General features: G+C 41.5%; 3 protein-coding genes across 3 annotated transcripts in view; 2 read left to right on the forward strand and 1 right to left on the reverse strand.

The window, feature by feature from the left end:
- ccdc74b (coiled-coil domain containing 74B) overlaps positions 1–3539 on the forward strand; it is a 4634-nt gene extending 1095 nt beyond the window's left edge. The window contains exons 2-7 of the mRNA XM_076079799.1: positions 379–426; positions 629–746; positions 1935–2130; positions 2284–2384; positions 2481–2540; positions 2709–3539. Coding sequence (XP_075935914.1) covers positions 379–426; positions 629–746; positions 1935–2130; positions 2284–2384; positions 2481–2540; positions 2709–2835 — 650 coding nt within the window. The 3' untranslated portion in view covers positions 2836–3539. The remainder of the gene's footprint in view (positions 1–378; positions 427–628; positions 747–1934; positions 2131–2283; positions 2385–2480; positions 2541–2708) is intronic.
- A 2279-nt stretch (positions 3540–5818) lies between these two features.
- Positions 5819–14080, forward strand: crkl (v-crk avian sarcoma virus CT10 oncogene homolog-like). The gene is made up of 3 exons (XM_076079635.1): positions 5819–7016; positions 7339–7792; positions 11662–14080. Exons 1-3 carry the CDS (start codon positions 6706–6708, stop codon positions 11794–11796), a joined length of 900 nt encoding a protein of 299 aa, XP_075935750.1. The 5' UTR covers positions 5819–6705; the 3' UTR covers positions 11797–14080.
- A 4263-nt stretch (positions 14081–18343) lies between these two features.
- LOC142935232 (T-box-containing protein TBX6L-like) lies at positions 18344–21115 on the reverse strand. The gene is made up of 9 exons (XM_076079447.1): positions 21109–21115; positions 20863–21010; positions 20550–20652; positions 19694–19858; positions 19455–19601; positions 19249–19325; positions 19031–19098; positions 18665–18878; positions 18344–18539 (listed from the first exon to the last, which is right to left on the reverse strand). The coding sequence occupies exons 1-9, from the start codon at positions 21113–21115 to the stop codon at positions 18344–18346; spliced, it is 1125 nt and encodes a 374-aa protein (XP_075935562.1).
- Positions 21116–21474: the final 359 nt, after the last annotated feature.

Genomic DNA, 21474 nt, shown 5'->3' on the forward strand with positions numbered 1-21474 from the left:
CCACAGTCCACCTTTTAATGAATTTAAGTTAATGACAAAGACCTGTCTGTCTTCTGATGAGGTGCTGAAAGGAGAGACATTCAATCTAGGTACCGTGGTCGCGTAGCAACTCCAGGGTTTGGATGGTCTCTCTCAGTGGGAGGTGGACACAGATCCAGTGTCACTTTACTGAACCGGTCACATGCTGTTCCATATTAAATGCTTCTCGGCACCCACCAGGAGACTCTCCGGCCATCCGTCTTCGTGCCTTCACAGCAGTCAGGCCCCCATGGAAACACAGGCTGTTTGTCGGGGACCGTGTTTGATGACTGTGCCTCTTATTTGCCTCCTTACAGTATGTTAAAGCACACTAAAACACTCTTAATGTGGATGTTGCAGAGTTGCAGTATAAGCTGATAATGGAGCCTCCAAAGTCAAGTAGAAAAGGTAAGATGTAATGCTGATTCACTGTTTTTGGTTCTTTCTGCTATGCTCAGATGATGTTCTTGTGGGATTAGGATAGTTTATAGTTCTAGTTGTTGGTATCTCATGCTAGACCAATTATGAGAAACTCGTCTGCCAAACAACATTAAGGGCGTATCATTTAACAATTTCTAACTATCCTCGTCCCGGGTCCTCTCTCTTCTAGGGATGACATACAGTCGGAGAGGCGTTAGACCACCCACTCAGGGTAGTGAAGCTCGTACGGGACTCTACCTGGAGGAGCCGCTGCAGGACACACGAACCCCACAGGACCAAGCACTAAGGTGAATCTACATCCAGGTTCTTATTCAGAAATCACGGTCAGAAACACTGAAAATGTGAAGTAGGTCTGGTTCACAAGAAAAAACACCAAGTGTAGACTTTACCGCGAGGCAATGTTATGCAACCTGGGCCTGGGGCCCCCAACTAGACGGGCCACAAACGGTTATAGATTTATTATGATATTTAGATATGAAAAGTATTGAATTATATTACTATTCTAGCTCATTGTACCCCAAAATAACTTAAAAGGCCCCCAAAGCACTTCAGTAATATGCAACTCAGCTGTATAGCGTACTATTTACTGTGTACTTCTTCTACTTCAGAGGAAGACATTGTAGTACTAACAATTCAAATATGATTCATTATTATTTATTTAATTGTCTCACATATTATTAGAATTTGAAGGTAATTATTAAGTAAAATTAGGACCATTGTGCCTCTGTTTCACTCTTCCCCTGAAGTAAACATTTAAATGCAGGACTTTTACTGTGTGGTATGAGTAGTATCACTATTGATAATTAATAGCGGAGGTATTTTGCTGGCGGTAATGTTAATAGTGGTATTGTTGTTAAGTTCATATCAGGTCTTACAGCGGGGAAATAGAGCTATAGGATAGTCAGAATATCCCTGACATTTGTGACACAGAACATAAATCGCACTAAGAAGATGTGAAACAAAGAACACAGTGGTATGCAGTGGTATACCACTGCTACAGCATGGGAAGAAGCACAAGACAGGTTCCCAAAGAGGTGTGGAGCATATGGTAGTAATGCTGACACATTGGACTGTTTTAAATGTAAAATCTAAAGTAGATGGCCGGTGTATATATAATTATTTGTCAGTCCAGATTGCAGTCCAATCTTGTTCATCTGATTTTATGGTATGGGTTTCTTGTTACTCTAACAAAAGAGGCATATGGAAGGGCCCATACCATGTATTATTTAATTAAAATATATACTCTACAATATTATGTTAATGCTTAATCGAGTGTGCCCAGCTCACAAAGTTATATTTGTTAAAAAAAACTCGTATCTAGAGTTTTTTGTGTGTGCTTATGCAAAGACTCAATGAATTGTACTGCAGTGCAGTTAGCCTGCAGCCGCCCTGTGATACAATCGTTAATTGTTAACATTGAAAAGTTTGTATGTTGTTTCTAATTGATATTATCTCCCTCACTCCATGGGGAGCAGCATTGGAGAGGGCAGCGACATTCTGGGATCTGCCAAGCAGGACCATGCTCCAGACGTGAAGGGGGGCCTCATCACCTCGTTACAGCCTCTACGAATTCACAGCAACCCCTCCCATCCACCGCGCGCTCCCACTCTACAGGAGTGTGAGGTCATCATCCGGCAGCTCTACAATGCTAACAGTTTACAGTCTCAGGAAGTAAGGGTCCCATCATCAGACAATATCAGTCTAAGTGCATTTGCTTTTTCAGCATTGTGGGATTTAAAAACACAGTATTTTTTAATTTTGTTGTTGTTTTCTAGATATTTCTGTGGAAATAATTTAATGACAGTATATGACTCTGTCGTTTAGATTATTCGTGTGAAGGCATTGCTGAGAGATATTGTCTTGAGCAAGAAAATAACCCCAGAAAACTACATTCTGACCAAGACCTACCTTGTTGATGGTACCCGGTAAAGTGATGAAATATTATCATTTTTTATCTTCACCCAAAAATTTCAAAATAACACAGTTGTGATAAGGGCATCTCTGTTTTTTGCACTTCTCAGCAAATCTTTAGAGGAAAAGAAATTTCCAAAACTTGGTCTTCAAACATATCCGGAAAAAACGTAAGTAAATCTCTCCCTCCCTGTGCCTCTATGTCACAGATTGCTCAGATCTCCATAATATCGCATTCACTGCCTTTTGTAACCAATACGGAGGCTTTTTGCGGTGCCACTCTTGACTAAAAGCCATCTTGGCCCCTCTCAGTTAAGTCTGTGTATTTCCTGTCCCAGGTCTGGACCCTCTCAGTCTGGGGTGGTCCTCCCAGCCCTCAAACAGAGCCTCAGCTCCACCATTGCAGAGAGACAGAGGAGGACCCGTGCTGTGCAGAGAGACCGCTTCAAAAGGACGGTGCAGTGACGGACGGGATGGACACGTACCACAGCGTCAGCTGCATCCATCTCAGTACTGGGGCTTTTCATGGTTGTACTACAAAGCCTTATTCACAGTTATGGATATCCATTTGAAGTATTGATGTCCTATAAAATGTTTTTTAAGATGTCTATGGGTACAGAAAGGGGGACAGATTCTATGAAAAGATTTTTTAAATGGTCTATAGACTTAAAAGCTTTTCATTTTCCACACAAAAAGAAGATGAAAAATGGTCTCAAATCTACTTTTGTACTGGGAAGGGAAAATGTTTTTATTTATTCGACCTGATTTTAGCACATTTGAACTATTAAAGTTTAACATCTGGCTGCTTATTTTCACCAAACCGAGTCAGTTTTGAGTGAGTTTTAGTTAGTTCTCACTGCACATTTGTTGTAATTCTGCCAAAATGATGGTGGAATTGTTGTATATCACATTACTGTATAGAACTAATCACCTGTTACTTTTAAAACAGCTAACTTTCATCCGTGCAAACAACCAAAGTCAAGCCTTTAAAAGCACATGCAATTAATGAAACAGGAGAGACTTATGAGGCTTATTTCTCACACACTTTTTGTATTGGCTTGCATTGATACTGTATGGAGCAGTGTCCTGTTTTAACTGGCCCAGTGCGTTACCGGTCATGCACCTGCAGCACAACTTAGCACAACAATACAAAACTCTATTAAATTGTATTAACACAAAATAGCGCTGTCCTGTTTTTTTCCTCCCAGACTCCCAAGAATATGTTCAGCTTCGGCAAACTGTGTGAACATTTCTCAGTGAGATGGTACATAGCCGTGAGCAAGTTAACACATTTAAAAACACCTGGCTTTATTTCACAACATGAATCAAAATGTAGCTTGTGTAGGTCAAGAACTGCATGCAGCCGGGCGTGAAGACGATTCCTTTTACAATGTAGGTGCTTTTTAGTGCCAAAGTGTTTCATTAAGTATGAAACTAAGTCTTTAAAAGTTCCCTTTGACATGATCATGCAACAGTCTAAAATGTACTTTACTGTTATGTTTAAATATAATACATGCATGCACCCACTAGATGGTGGTGTTTCTGAAGAAACTCTTCCGTGAGCATTCATTAAATCCAAATACAATATACGAATACAAATGTTACACACGGGTATGTAATAACTTACCTTAGTCTTGTTTCCAAACTTTGCAGAAATTATTACATTTTTTATTTGATTTTGTTATATTTAGATTTAGATATTTTGCATGGAATTTGTGTATTTATAATAGCTACAAAAAAAAATGCAATTATTTATATGACCTATTGAAGAATGGCTGTCATGATCGTGCAATGAAATCAGAATATATGGCTAAAATAAAGGTTAACCAGAACATTTTGTTGTGAAAATGCAGAGAGGTAAACAGTATGCATCCCTCAATATTAGCCTTTTTTTTTTTTAAACGTTTACTTCTGAGGAGGAAGAGGCCCTGTTTGTTTGTGTCTCCCCTATTTTTTTGCATCACTGCGCTGTTGTGGAAATGTGGGAATTGGCAGGCATTAGCCATTTAGACCCAGTGTGTGCGAAATCTCTTAACATTCAGACAGCGCTGCAGTGATGAGAGCTGCTCTGTGCCAGCTGCAGCCTCCTGATGCATGGTCACTGAAACCTCAATAACCAGAGGAACAGAGCTGCAGCTTTATATATTTTACTTTCATCAATTAGCAGAAGTTGTCCTGCCGATGTTGGACGGCTTGTCATGCTCAATCTGAGTTTTCCAACATATTCTTTGGTTTGTCTCCCTCTTTATTCAGGCTTCTTTTGAGCCACTGTACCCCCTCCATTTAAATTCACTCTCCTCCTTCCAGCATATTGTGTTGTGGGTTGAGTGGGTTCGGGAGCTCCAATTCGATGTGTCACAGTTCTGTGCCAGATAATACTTATTATGAGTTTGAATGGAGGGGAAGTTGGAGAACAACAGGAAATTAAAATAGGGAAACATGTAAAACGTTTTACGGGTGGCATGAAATTAGCTGTTGACTGAGCAAATATAACCTTAAACATATGAGCCACTCGTGAAGCCACAGTAAGCTACAGACATACAAGATAATAGGCTACAAAGACATACATCATAAATATCACATTAGAACATGACGTTTCATAGGACAGTCAGACAGACAGGGGACCCATCGAAGACGATTGAGTTGTCAGATACGATTGGGTGTAAAACTGTCACTCGTTTATCATAATACAGTAATAGTAGTGAAATTAAACTGTTTATTCGGCCATGGGAAGGCTCTTGAGGATGGGAACCGCAGAGATCTTGGCTGTAGGACCTTAAGATCTCAAAAGCCCCTTTACTTTGAGATGTCTACAGATGTATACAGTGGTGGAAAGTAACTAAGTACATTTACTTGCATACTTATTTATTGTCATTTTATGTTACTACAAAGACCTATGTAAAATGCAAATAATGAATTTTATTTATTTAATCTTATTTAGCTCATAATACTCGTGCATTTTTTAATTATTAACTATTTCTTTCCACTGTGGTATTGCTACTTTTATTTCTTCAACCATTGCTTATTCTGACTGAGATGTACAGGGTATGGATGTACAAGATAATATGAGATTTACCCATTGTTTGTGTTGATAGCAGTTGCAACATGATATTGTTAGTTATGCAATAAGTAAATTAAATAGTTAACTTTTTTTTGCACATTTTAAAGTGCACTATCACACTGTAAAAAAAACAGAAAGTAGCAGACAATAGGCCTGTATGCTGGTTATGCTGCTGTTATAAACAGACCTGCAAAGTATTCTGACATTTTATGCTGGTGGTTTGCCCTGTGGTGACGACATCACTGCCTCATCGTTTCACATACAAGATGTTCTGTACCTGCGTCATGGAAACATGATTGACACTTGCTCAGGGGGCGGGGGCTCGTCACCCGCCCACCCCCGTTTCCTCCTCCCGCCTCCCCCCTCAAGGCGTCAGTGACGGGCGGACAGAAAGCGGGACCTGCCCTCCCGTCGCCATTTTTCGGTCTCGTACTCGTACTTCTGGTGGCTCAGGTGAGGGGGGGGTACGAGCAGAAATAAAGGGAAAGTATAAAAATACAGAACCGTTAAGCCGGCATCCCTCGTGATCGGTTCGGAGTACACGCGAGAGCTTCCAGCATAACGGCCCGGCACCTGAGATGACCGCGCGGGAGGCGAGTCGCTGCTGTGAAACCTTTTTTTTGTCTGAAGACGTGTTGCGGGCCGCCATTTTTGTGTGTGCCGTGCTGCCTCAAAAGTCTTGCTCCGACTCGAGAAAGGGGATTTATAAACGCATTTCCATGACGTGTACCTCACTGTAAGATCCGTAATCATTTCGTTTCCGACCCCCTGGTCGCCGGCGACTTTTTGAACGACATGAGGATCTATCAGATGAAAAACTGAGGGGCACCGTTTCCGTTCTCGTAACTGACACTGACTGGAGGATATACAATTATTCGAAGAGAAGCCTGGTGTTTCTCGGAAGGCGGAACGAAAAAGGGAAGCTTCATTGATCATTTGTTGCTTTTGCTCTCCGTCGATGTTTGTCGTGTAAGTTCTTAGTTTTTTTTTAGTATTTCGGCTGCTTGAACAATCCCTCAACCGTTGACTGCTGAACACAGCAACCACATTATGCTCCAAAGTTGGATCCAGCCAGTCGCAGCCTGTCTCTGAACACGTCAGGTTGTTTTCTGTTGTGTTATTTTTAATCGTAGCCTGCAGCATTCAGTGCAGAACTCACTCGCAAACCTCACAACAGGGCTACGGAAGCCCCGCGTCTTCTAAACCCTCCAATTAACTTATTGTCTGTGATGTTTTCTTCTTATTTTTAGACTGATTAGTAACTTATTTTTGAAATGTCAGCCGCTCGGTTTGATTCGTCGGATCGGTCCGCCTGGTATTTTGGACCCGTGTCGCGACAGGAGGCACAGAACCGGTTACAAGGACAGAGACACGGTATGTTTCTGGTGCGAGACTCGTCCACCTGCCCCGGCGACTACGTGCTGTCTGTGTCCGAGAACTCCAAAGTGTCTCACTATATCATCAACTCTTTGCCCAGCAAGAGGTTTAAGATAGGCGACCAAGAATTTGAGCACCTGCCGGCTCTCCTGGAGTTCTACAAGATCCACTACCTGGACACGACCACGCTCATAGAGCCAGCACCCAGGTAGGAAAAGTCTCCCAATACCCCCATCATCAGTAAGATCTACACCATGATAACGTGTAATAACAATAGGGGCCCGTTATACATGTTTTGCCACCGAAGACTGGGTGATCTAGGTTAAGTAGGTTGTCTATTTTTATCAAAAGCAACCCACTTTCAGTCAGATCTCAGTACCCTGCTGACATGCACCATCCAGTTCAACTACAAATATGTGACACTTGAGCGAGAGTGTTCCTGATTTCATTAAAATTGTCACTTGACAGGGTTTTACTGGTAACCACCTTGTGTCTCCTGACTTGGCCCTCATTGTTTATATTCTCTCAAGGTACCCAAGCACAGTGACTGGTCCTATCCAGCCCATTGGAGGCCCCGACGAGAACCTGGAGTATGTGCGGACTCTGTACGACTTCACCGGCAGCGACGCGGAGGACCTTCCCTTCAAGAAGGGGGAGATCCTCATCATCCTGGAGAAGCCAGAGGAGCAGTGGTGGAGCGCCAAGAGCAAAGAGGGCCGCGTCGGGATGATCCCCGTGCCATACGTGGAGAAATTGGTACGACCGTCACCTCTCCCCGGCCAGCCGTCCCATGGATCCCGCAACTCCAACAGCTATGGGATCCCAGAGCCCTACGCCCAGCCACAGACGCCGTCGCCACTGCCCCCCGGAACGCCCGGAGCAGTTATCAACCCTCTACCGTCCGTGCAGAACGGCCCCGTCATGGCGAAGGCCATCCAGAAACGAGTGCCGTGCGCCTATGACAAAACAGCTCTCGCTTTAGAGGTATTGGAAATTTGGATTTCACTTATCTGAAATGTGTTTTGTCATTTTCCTTCCTCTTTGCTGTCTTCTTTTCTACCTGTCTAAGAGAGTGTTGTAGTAACTACAGGACTTCTTTATGAAGCGGGTGAAATATTTGTGAATTCTGGGTCTAAGTTATCTTACGCCGTAGAACGAACTTGCTTTTGGTTCAAATTTCAGGTTTGAGCCTAAGTCAACCCACTGCATCATTTTAAATAATGCAACAAAAAAAAGTGGACAAGAGGGCTGAGAGGTGAAACCACGCCCACTTCCACATGACCAAAGCCTCAACATAGCGTTGACAAATATGACAGCTCCAGCTACAAAGACCAAGTGAAATACAATATACAAATATACATTTTCTCAGTTTTAAGCGCTGCAGTGACACAGAGCCAGTTGAACATCGGTAACGTTTCCCTTTTCATCGCTCATCCCCGGCCTTTTCTGCCCTCTCCGGTTGAAATGTTCAATTCCTTTTTTTTTTTACCACTGTCGTTGGACGTTATCAGTAGTGTCCTCTGTTGAACCACACACAACAGTGATGTCACAGGCTTTTGTGGTCCACATGTAGAGAAGTCAACTGGTGGTCAGAAAAAAAAAGAAAAAGCTTCTCAGGTTGTGTTAATTTGACAATAGTTGAGTTTGACATAAGATCATCACTGTGAGGTCTTGACTGCATTCTGCATTGAAATTGGGTGAGTCAGTAGCTAGTAGTGAGAGAGGGGGGGGTGACATCAGTGCTGTCAATCTTGTTTTCATGTGTGAAAGTGTCAAGATAACTTGCAGCTCTTCTGCATTCGTCTTACATTTAAGGCCGTTTCCTGCGTAGTCACACCAATTCACAGCCCAGCAGCAGCCACTCTGTCTGCAGGGGGTTGGTGGTCATGTGCATCAAGTTGACTCAACTTATTGCTCTGGGCTCTGGCTGCATGCTGATTCAATAGTGGCGAGATGGTACTTGATAGCATTCATTGGAAGTGAGTGAATGTCTGCCACATTTATATCTTATTATGTTAGAAAGATGTTATCTGTGTAGTTTGTCTTTGAGATGTTTTTTTGGGAATGATGAATTAAATGCAAAATACACTTTGGCAATAAATTAAGGGTGGGCGGAGACTGACAATAATATTATGTTCCCATGATGGGGGGGGTGAGTGGAGCCCCAACTCTACCTGTCTGTAGCTCAGGCTCCATGCTAGCCGGCTAGCTGCTAAACGTAGCAGCGGCTCAATCAGCAGCACCGTTGCACTTCGCGGCTCGATCTCATTCCTGTGAAGTGCACTCTGGCTAACACGGGTCTGCTTTGACTGCGGCAACATGTCCGAGCGTGTCATGTAATGCACAACGTGCACTTAATATACCCGAGGGCCTCCGAATCGCTCCGCTCTGATAGCAGGCTGAGCTGCAGCGATGGCCCCCCCGGGGGACAGATGCAAACAGAAGGGTATCTCTGCTGCCATCCACTGACATCAGAGTGAGTCGGTGGATGCAGGAAGTAAACTAGGCCGCTACAGTGTGGGTGCTGTGATACACGCTGTCCCTGTGACACTGACTCTGAGAGGAGGCGTATATTTGGACCATGAGCAAACCCGGTGACTGGTGTTCATTCAAAAAGGTTAGGCAGCTCCCCCTAACATTAGTCCGGTAACTGATATTAACAATCACCTCAGGGAATACATAATACCTCATTCAGACACTGACATGAGTTGAATGGGTCTGCGCCCATCACTAGTTAATTCAACCATCAGCACAAAGGGAGACCGAGACCGAGAGAGGGCAATGGAGGAAGAGTGTGTGTGCTCACACATGGGCGAGCATTTGAGAAGTGAAACTGAAACAAGACTTTATTTCGCACTAATGTTATGCAATTCTGTGGGAAGGTATGAAGTATAGAGCTAAAGATGAACCCGTGACTGGTCTCTTGCTGTATGAATGGGTCAGACATATGTGAGAAGTGTGTCAGTGTCTTCATAAAAATCTTTATGTACTTTACATAGCCCCCCTTGATTCACAAATAATATAATAAGTACTGCTTCACATTTACATTCATAGTTGAGTCATTTAAATCGTATTTTGATCCATTCTGATGGTTTCTCCGGTTCAGAAAAAGTCAGATGTGTCCTAATTCCAGTCAGTGTTTTTAGTCAATAAAGTCTGCATTACCACACCTCAAACGTCCTGTGAAAAATGTATCTGAACTTCCATAATTTGCTAATCCTAATTTGCTAGGACTAGTAGTCCCGCCTCGCTCCCCAGCAGTGTTCTGACACTAGCTGGTTAATCGTGAGTGAGTGCCGTTGTTCCCTTGGACAGATTTACAAAAATCAGAAATGCTAAGCCGGGTCGCTAAATATACGGCGGTTAATATATACGTGTGCAGCCGGCCCAAGTAGTCTAAACGCGGGGTTAACATAAATCCATTGTCTTTCAATATGCCCCATACATATTCTCTAGTTATCTCTTTTGAAAGTTTTTGGAAGGAGATGCAAATTAGCAGACCTAAATATAAAGGATTTATGTAGATTAGGCACAAAATCCTGATTCATAGAAACAACCTAATCAGTGGTGTAATTACTCTAACTGAGACAAGGAAGCCACCAGAAGCCACCAGTCTCTTCTATCTGGCTCACAATAGCTCATGGCTTACGAATGCTTTACTTCTGTACTGTGGCTCCTTTTTGGGCCCCATGGGGTCCAAGAAGCAGAAGCTTCGGGTCATTATTCATTCGCTTCAGACATGGCAGTCCCCACCACATTGGGATTCTGGTTGCAAAAATAAGTCTTAAGTTCTAGAACATGATCTTCAACATACTTAAGAATCTTTAGTCTGCATCATTCACAATCAACCTATTCTGATTGGCACATGTTAACCCCTTGAAATATGAGATATAATTCAACTTTCTTGGGATATGAACATTTGTGAGGGTCAAATTTTCCGCCGTAAGTCTTATTTTTGTCTTCCATCTTTATTGAGAATGTAAGTGAAGGCACTCTAGTTTTGCTCCGTCATGATTCGTTCAAATGGAAGCTCTTCATGACGGCGTGAAGGATTATTGTTCCACATAATGTCTCGGACTAGATGTCCTTGAAGCTACAAACAGTGTGTGCCCCCCCCCCCCCCGTCACATCCTGGTTTCCATCACGATGAAGACTTTACCCTTTCTAATCCTGATGAAGAGCATATGGCTCTAACAGATTGGGGTCACAGTCAGTGTCACAAACCCATCTGAGCGGCAGCTCTGTGCTCCTCTATCGTCTGTTCCAACCGCAGCGTAACGCCGGCGTGGAGATCTACAAAGTGTGTTAATAAATCAGTTGGACTGGATATTGTGAAGTTTGGAGGTTTTTAAAATGAGGGCCATGTGTCGAATGCATTTAGTTTGCTCCTTCAGCTATTCACTCTGCTACGTTTTACCCGTCTCTTCTGTCGTGCTTCTGATGCAGCAGCTGATCACCAGCTTGTCTAAATTAATCCGTTGCCTTTTGTCATTATCAACAACGACGCTTTATATCTTCATTAATCATGTCGTAGCAAATTAGGTAGTGCAACATGTTCATCTGTGAGTAGTTATTTGCGTTCTAATTTACCCAAAATGTTCAAGTGACTTGTGTCGTCAGGATGATTTAGTGAGTTTAAACGTTACAGTGATAACCAGGGCTGGTTGAGTTGTGTTCACATCGTGGTCACCTCACCAAACAGGGGCCAAACTATTTCTTTAAATTCTAAATTAACGAAACAATCCCCTTTATTAGTTTTGACCACACTGCGTTTTACAATGTTCTACTTTTTTACATACCTTAAAAAAGCCACGCCCCTCCTGTAACCCCGCCTCCTGTCCTTCTGCCCTCAGGTCGGCGACATGGTCAAAGTCACGCGGATGAACATCAGCGGTCAGTGGGAGGGGGAGGTGAACGGACGCCGGGGCCTCTTCCCCTTCACCCACGTCAAAATCATAGACCCCCAGAACCCGGACGAGAGTGACTGACCCGGGAGCCGGACCGGACCGCCTCGTCAGTATTTCCTGTAGCTGAATCTGCTGGCTGGGTCCACCTTTTCCCGCCCAGCGTCACCACGGTTACGTGCTTGCCATGCTTGGGGAGGAGGGGGGGTGGGAGGTTGTACCATGATAGCGACCCCCCCCCACCCACTCTGTTTTTGCCAGCCGTTGCAAGGCTTTCTGACTGTTTACAGCTTTGGACATCGGTTCCAAACTTAAAAACCTGACCCCCCCCCCCTCTTCTCCCCGTTTCCCTTCCCATGACTCGGCTCCAGACGGGGCAGTGTTTGTTTGTTTGTTTTGCATTAGTGTCCTTTTCATTTGTGTGTGTGTGTGTGTGTGTGTGTGTGTGTGTGTGTGTGTGTGTGTGTGTGTGTGTGTGTGTGTGTGTGTGTGTGTGTGTGTGTGTGTGTGTGTGTGTGTGTGTGTGTGTGTGTGTGTGTGTGTGTGTGTGTGTGTGTGTGTGTGTGTGTGTGTGTGTGTGTGTGTGTGTGTGTGTGTGTGTGTGTGTGTGTGATCACAATAGATATTTACCACATAACATGTTTTTTTTTTTTGATTTCTCTGAATATTTGTTACGTTTGAAGTATTGGGGACTTTAGAAAGTGTAGGTGTGTGTTTGTTTTTGTGCGAATTAGGGAGCAGCAACATCCCTACAGACGTTGGAGAGCACTGAGGCAACAAGGAGCTAACCAGCCAGTCAAATGTTACTTCTCCAAACAATCAAGTCACTGTTGTACCTTAACCATCCCTCACACACACACACGCATATTGGCCATGAGTTATTCAGGTTGACAGGTTTCTTTGTAACGTGTATGTGATTTGTGACTGGCGTCAGGAGAGAGAGGTCTGTGGAAGCTCTAGGTTGTACCTTTTGACATTATAGATCCCGCCCACTCTTCAACCTGCCACATGTCTGGCTGACGAGACTTATTTATATTTTGTTAATAAGACATGACACGGCCATAAGTGAATTTATCCTCTTTTATTTGTGCAACATGATCAAATCTAGTGTATTATTATTTGTGACACTGAGAAGATGTTTGGTAGAGGCCTGTGACTGCATGTCCACTCGGTACCGCTCGTTACTGTCCTTCACATTGTTTTGAGCTGCATTGCTTAGAGATTAGTAGGTCCAACAGCACCAAGCACTAGAAGATGTATCGCGACTTTCTGCATAGGAGTGCCACGCTTTGAAGTCAAGTAGCGGCGGCCGTGGCTCTGGCCAGCACTTTCCACAAGCATCTGACTAAAACGGCTTTCCACTGAGGGGAGAATCTCTACTATAGCAAGCCAATGAGAATCCCATCAATGCCTTTTTGTTCAGAGAGTAAGACAAATGCATCTTTTAGCACGTGCAATCCTCTCTGCAAAGACATGCTCCTGTCAGTTTAGGATTCCAACCTGTCTTTATGTCTGTAGACATGTGGTCTACTCTGTGCACAATTTGTCTCTTTATGCAAACTGTCAGCGTCGTGGGGGAAAGCATCTTTGCTCCTACTGCGCTGCAACCAATTTGGCCAGTAGGAGCAGCCAATTAAGCAGTTGTGCAAACAGTGCCAACCCCAACATTTCTGCTGTAAAAAATACCCGTTTTACCCCCCCCCCCCATCTCATCTCTGCGCCTTGTGCTTTCCCTTCAAATCAGTGCTCAGCCATTCACTCAGAGCAATGTTGTGCAGCTTTTAGTTGAATCCCTATTTTTTTTATTTTTTTTTATTTTTTTTTTGCCAGTTATTATAGTCTGCTACTAAATTGAGCATTTTCTTAAAATGATTGATGTTATTAAACTTAAGTATCTACGGTGACATTTACAAAAGGGAAGAATGCCTGCTGGTTGCCTCTGTGCATGACCTCTTGGCCGCCCGGCCAAATGCTGCTTAATGCCATTTCTATCCTTATTAAATCAAGGTTGTATCTCCTTTGAATCCCTGCTGGTCTGTGCAAACAAGCCAGTGTGAGGTTGTTGTTGTTTTTTTCTCATCAAACTTAATGAAATCTACTAATTAAGCAATACACCCTGATTATGTCCTTTGTTGAGGTGAGCGTGCGTTTCTCTTGCTTCTGAGTTGTTTCGTAATGGCATTAACAGTATTACTGTGCTCTCTTCTCATATTCTAGGAAAGCCTGTCTTTTACTTAATTGAAAATTGTGCCTTTTTATTTTCTTATACCATTTACATGTGTTAATATTTCCCATGGTTAACACCTGTGCTGGTATTGACCCTTTATGTACAGAACAAGTAAATAAAATTTACGTCTACTTCTTTAAATCTCTCTCTCTCCTCTGTGTGCATGTTGCCTTCTTAACAGATGGGGTGGGCGTCACAGGTTGTGTATCTGGAGCACAGGACAGTTGCTCCTCTGCTCTCATTTTTTTTTTTTGACAGTTTTGGTTCCGGCTGCGCCCAGGAGAAAAGGAAGCAATTAATGCATTTTAATGAAGTGCTAATAAAAGAACCTCGAGCTGACCTAGAGATGGGGAATGGAAAACTTCTCAAGGGCAGTGTTTCAGAGGAGCGTGTCCTGTGACTTGTTTATTCAGCACTTCTTCAAACCAGGTACATATAACACAAGTTTGAGCCAATAAGTCCGAAATATGTTATTCCAATATCTGCAAAATGTGATCTTTCAAGGCTAACTGATATAAATAAGTCCTGACTCGTATACTCTTTAACCACTAGAGATGAACACCCATTTAACTATTCTAGAAATAGCATGGCCTTATTGCCCCGCTGTCATGCCTCTTAGATGTACAATACTCAATGAAACTATATTCCTATCATACTACAAGGTATTAATCATCGGACTCCAGATCAGATGCTTCTGACGATGAAAGGGTGACGTGTACGAAACGGGGCTTTAGCTTTATGTAAGAGGATTCCAACTATTCACGTTAAGACTTTACTGAAGCATATGTTGGATTATGCAACTGCATAGTAGCCATGGGCATGCATGGATCCATATTACATTTATAACGACTAGAATGCTACCTTTTTTGCATTTGGTTCTCATGCTATAAAGCATGTCTTCATACACAACATGTCTGCAGCTGGTCACTCCCTGATGTATAGATATACAGTATATATATATATATAAAACAGCTTTTTCTTTCTTTTTTTTTAACACTATTTTTTTGATTTTGGTATATTGTTTTTGAAATTGTGCCTTTTTAAACTCTTCCCTGATTATGGATGCTGTGTGTTTAGTTCTCTCTCTGACCTTTACCCCTGTACGCCTTGTGCTTCGTGTGCATGTGCCAGGTTAAATTGTCATTAAAGCCAATCAATGCACAGCTCCAGACCGTGATAGGCGGGGCCTGCAGTGAGGATGACCAGAGTGAATCAACTTTACGAGTGTGACCTCTCCTCGGGGCACAGTGCATGTCAGTTGTGTATGTGTGTGTATAAATGGATGTGAACGGTCAATGAAAGCCTTCCTACAGTCCATTACTATCACCACCGCCCTCCAGCTTTGTGATGGCAGCTGTAGAGCGTTTAGCCCACAATCAATGTTTGCTGTTGAAGAATATGAAGATAAATGATTTACATGATAAAGAACACTATAATTGCTTTTTTTAGATAAACAGGAAACATTTTGTCACTGATGTTACATGTCAGTGATTTAAAAGTAAACTATAATATGGCTTTTTTCGACAAACTATACAATTACTTTTTTCAACATACTATATTATGACTGTTAATGAAATTCTTTCAACATTATATACTACATTTGTTTTACTTTTTTGAAATAGTGTCCTGACTTTTTCTACATACTATACTATGACTTTTTTCTACATATACTATGACTTTTTCGGCATACTATACTATGACTTTTTCTACATATTATACTATGACGTTTTTCTACATATTCTACTATGACTTTTTTCTACATACTATACTATGACTTTTTCTACATACTATACTATGACTTTTTTCTACATACTATACTATGACTTTTTTGGCATACTATACTATGACTTTCTACATATACTATGACTTTTTCGGCATACTATACTATGACTTTTTCTACATATACTATGACTTTTTCGGCATACTATACTATGACTTTTTCTACAACTATACTATGACTTTTTCTACATACTATACTATGACTTTTTTGGCATACTATACTATGACTTTTTCTACATACTATACTATGACTTTTTCTACATACTATACTATGACTTTTTTGGCATACTATACTATGACTTTTTCTACATACTATACTATGACTTTTTCTACATACTATACTATGACTTTCTACATATACTATGACTTTTTCGGCATACTATACTATGACTTTTTCTACATACTATACTATGACTTTTTCTACATACTATACTATGACTTTCTACATATACTATGACTTTTTCGGCATACTATACTATGACTTTTTCTACATACTATACTATGACTTTTTTGGCATACTATACTCTGACTTTCTACATATACTATGACTTTTTCTACATACTATACTATGACTTTTTCTACATACTATACTATGACTTTTTCTACATACTATACTATGACTTTCTACATATACTATGACTTTTTCGGCATACTATACTATGACTTTTTCTACATACTATACTATGACTTTTTCTACATACTATACTATGACTTTCTACATATACTATGACTTTTTCGGCATACTATACTATGACTTTTTCTACATACTATACTATGACTTTTTTGGCATACTATACTCTGACTTTCTACATATACTATGACTTTTTCTACATACTATACTATGACTTTCTACATATACTATGACTTTTTCGGCATACTATACTATGACTTTTTCTACATACTATACTATGACTTTTTTGGCATACTATACTATGACTTTTTTGGCATACTATACTATGACTTTTTCTGCATACTATACTATGACTTTTTCTACATACTATACTATGACTTTTTTGGCATACTATACTATGACTTTTTTTGGCATACTATACTATGACTTTCTGCATACTATACTATGACTTTCTGCATACTATACTATGACTTTTTTGGCATACTATACTATGACTTTTTCTGCATACTATACTATGACTTTTTCTACATACTATACTATGACTTTTTTCTACATACTATACTATGACTTTTTTGGCATACTATACTATGACTTTCTACATATACTATGACTTTTTCGGCATACTATACTATGACTTTTTCTACAACTATACTATGACTTTTTCTACATACTATACTATGACTTTTTTCTACATACTACTGTGAATTAATGACATTTTTGTGACATACTATATTATGATTTTGTATTGCCTTACTGTGCTATGGAATTTTTATTGCATACTATACCAGAACATTTTTGTGACTTACCATATTAAGTTTTTTTTCATGGCTTACTGTACTATGGAATTTTAATTTGTGACATACTATACAGGGGTCACTGGTTAATATACTGTAAGGAGCCAGGATATAATTATGATTTGTATGGCTTTTTTATGCTACACTATATCATGATTTTCTGTGACACACTATACTATGATTCTTTATTATATATTTTTTATGATTCACTATACTATATTTTTGTGAAATACTATACCATGGCATTCTTGAACCGCGTACCATTCTATACAAATTTGAGTGCCATTTTTTGCGACATACGTTGACATTTATATGACTCTTTTGGTATTCTATACCAGGGTTTCTCAAAGCTGTGATGACTTAGTGCCATCATGGAAGGAGCCAGCACATATGATTGCATGCAGCACAGGAAAGGGCACACACACATCACAATCTATCCATTCCTTCTCACTTCCACATTAAACTGTTGAGTTCTACACATACATATAGCAATGCAATTTTTAATGATATTTTTGTGACATACTCTTAAATGCCCGTAGGTGCTGGAATAACAACTTGTACATTATAATAGACCTAATCTGTCAAATCAACCATCCTGTAATCAGAATGTCCCACTATCATACATCCTTACAGCTTGGATTTCAATTTAGCGTCTGAAAACACAGACTGAAAGCCCATCTGCCGTTCACCATTTTACCTCTCTTCTCTGTATGCATTTTTTACAGTGATGTTAAAAAAGTCTATCACACAAAAACAAGTCAGTTGATATGCTCTAAAACATTCATTTGCAGTGTCTGCTCCCTGAAGCTGTATGAATGACCCAGATATGGTCTCTCTCTCTCTCGTAAAACATTTACAGCACAGACGTCGCTGCCTTCTGTAGAAGAAACTATGCCAGACTATGATGGTGATTTCATACTAACTATCTGTGATAACTTTATCAGGTCAGACTGACTCTTGGCTATATACATATATATATGTATATGTATATATATATATATATATATTCTGACAAACAAATAAAGTGACCCCCACATACAGTACAGGCTCTTGAAAATGAAACACGATACACAATGATATACTTTTAACATGAACTGCTGGAGTGGCCTGCCAGTAGGTTGCTGGTCCACCCATAATAACAGCATTCCTTCAAGGCTTTAATGGTTGTATCCTCCATCAATGATGTCACCGCTGCAAAGTTCACCAACAGGAGTAGGAGAAGAGCGGGTACTGGCTCCAATCCGCCGCATGGCCGTGGTGGTGAGGATGGTGGTAGTAGCCATGTTGTTGAGTGTTGTGTTCAGCGGTGGCAAGTGAATGAGATGGAGGGTGGACGTGGGTGTGCGCTGCATCAACGTCATTGGAAGAAAGTGGATATCTGGTGTACTCTACAGATCTAGAGAGGTGAAGAGTGCCGTGGAGTTAACATTTCATGCATCATCAGTTTGCATTTTGTTTTTCTGTACTGTCCAAGGGTCATTGGATTTCATCTCACACTGGGAAGGCTATATCTTAAATCACCTGTAGGGCTGGTATGGCACGGATGCAGGCACCATCTGTTCTTCACAGCTGTAATCATACTCTTGCAGCTCCAGGGGCTCAGTGTGTAGACTCTCCGATGGGTCCTGCTCCACAGCCGAGGCTGAAAGGTCACCCCCCTTCAAGGGCTGCTGTGTGGAAGCCTGATCCCTCTCTGCCTCCGCTGACTGAGAGGTCAAGGGCATCCTCTGCAGGCCTGAGATGGAAATACAATGTTTAATAAGACTGATACAGCAATTTAAAGGAACACCTTTTCATACTACTGGGATTTTTATTTGTTGGTGTAGATTTCATACATGCTGTATGAGTAAAAACTTAAAAAATAACTGAATAATCCCTAAAATTTACCAGGACTATTGTGAGTTTTGCTGTCCAGCGCGGCTCTTTTTGGAGGAGGACTTCTACTTGAGCGACACCTGTAGAAAAAATAGATCTTTTCTACACATTTTTGTTCCACTTTTCGACACATTGTGATACGCTTTTCACTGTTTGTATTGGCCTGAATCTTCAGAACACTAAAACAAAAATAAGTAATTTCATCATTTTATAATTGTATTTATTCCTACCTTTTGCTGTGGGAATGGGTGCCTCCCTCCCTGAATCCCTTAGCGAAGGGGTTGTGGTTGATTTTCAATTTGGTGATCTTAAAAAGCAAAAATAGATAATTGCCAAACTGTTGGTGGTGCAGTCTGTGTTTTCTTTCAATCAAACAGTAATATCATCACATTTGTGTCGAGTTAATGTTTCGTAAAACTGCTGTACAAGCTCATACCCTTGGGTTTTGGTAAGCGGTCACTGATGTGAAGGTTGTCTCTGGGAAGGAGGAAGTCTGAAATGGGGCCCAGCAGATAGTGTAAGGACTATCGGCCTGGGTGACATGAAACCTGGGGTAGTAGCGATGCATGGAGTGTAGAACGATCTGTGGGATAAGAAGAGAAAAATGTAGTAAAGTTAAAACTATACATCTATTAGTATTATCACTTGAACTCTGTATGTAAGATGTTGTCTTACATGGCCATGTTGGTCCAATGTGTTGTTCGTGAGCTTCATCCTGAGAAAAGACAACGGCTGCTTCATCCAGTGACTTCCTGGGGCAGGGGAGTCTGGGTGCACGTATGTCCGGCACGGGGGCTGGGGTTCTGCCTTCCCCGCGACCTCCCACTGCTCCTTTTTCCACTACAGAGAAATGGGGATGGGGGGGGGGGGGGGGGATGCAAAATTATCAAGTGTTGGACCTCACGGCATGTCTGATTAATCAGTCTTGGTGAAGCACGCAATACCTTTTTTCACCTCATAATGGCTGGTGCAATGAAAGAGAGAGGTGGTGCATGACAATATGTTTGTTGGCAGGATTCATTGCAAGACTATTCTTCACATTGTGTTACAATGTACAGGGGGGGGGGGGGTTCTATCTTTCTGGTCAAGTATGCTAATATATTAAAAAGGGAGATCAACTATCACTGTTTCTACAAATGCACAACCACCCAAAAACCCACACTCCTCCCAATGCTCTTCTGCAGTACTTTCCCTTTATTATGTACCTCTTTCTTTCAAGTGTGTGCTAAAAGCAATATCTGTGACCAAATGGGCCACAGCAGTTGGTGTAAGAGCCGTTGAATTGTATGAATGGCCGACTGCTAGTCATTCACCGACTGTGAATAAGGAGGGATGCTAATTGATGGGGCCTCCAGCCGACACTGCACAAACAGGAAGCAATGAAAGGCTTTGAAATGCAGCGGTGAACGGCTCAGAGTGGGCAGGCCAATGTCTGGCTGCAGACTGCTGCCTTTTACATACTGCAATCTGCTGGTTTCAATCCCCAAATGATGTCAACAGCACAGAATGAGTGATATATATATGCTCTTGCCTTGTATTTGAAGCTGTCTGCAGGGACCATGTCCACCATGATGACGTAATTAGCAAAAGGTTGGAGCCCAGATACACTGATGCTGCAGTGTGGGAACATTCTCCTGAAACAAATACACAGAGTCATGTGTCAGTGAATGGTTGTAAATATTTTTAACAAAATTGTGTAAAACATGTGCAGCGCCTCTGCTCTTCAACCTAAGCATAGGTCATTTCTTGCAGGTTCCGGACTATGGGATGAATGATACAAAGCACTGTTGGTATTGTCAGAAAGCAGAGAGTATAGTTGAAATCACGAAATAAAGCACTGTTACCTTCCATGCTTTGTTATAATCATCTCTGTTCCGATGTTGTGAAAGGACTTCCAGAGGTCAGTGTTCTCCAGGGTCATCTTGATGCAGCCCTGCTGGTATGAGTCAGCTGCTGGAGGGGGCCGGGGCATGCTCAGATGCGATTTGGAGTCTGTGGGGAAAATAACCATGAGAACGGTTCTGCAAAATCAGATGTATTCACATAAAAAGTTCCTAGGAGTATTAAAAACAGGGAAAATATGTTCTCACAAAGCATGCCGAACTTGATAGATACATCATAGTTCAGGATAGTTGTTCACACTCTTTTTCCATTATCAATTTCTCTTTAAATCAGCTTTTTTGGGGGGGGGAGGTTGAAAGCGAAGTAAAGCAAATTAATGAACTATTTGATACTTCATGACCAAATGCATTTTGCATTTAAGAACAAATCGTTGCAGTCCATGTTGCACATGCATGCTCATACAGCACAGTTAGATCTAATAAGATGAAACTTACCAGAAATGTGTTGCTTGTTACTTTCTCCGCCTGTTATCAACACCAACGCAGTCTTGAGACAAAGTGCTGCTTTCACATGTTCTCAGATGGGTCTCTATCCTGCCAAAGTCTGAGCCTTGA

This window comes from Anarhichas minor, unplaced genomic scaffold, assembly GCF_050575085.1.
Source record: "Anarhichas minor isolate MPS153535 unplaced genomic scaffold, ASM5057508v1 ptg000073l, whole genome shotgun sequence".
In the NCBI taxonomy this organism is placed as follows: Eukaryota; Metazoa; Chordata; class Actinopteri; order Perciformes; family Anarhichadidae; genus Anarhichas; species Anarhichas minor.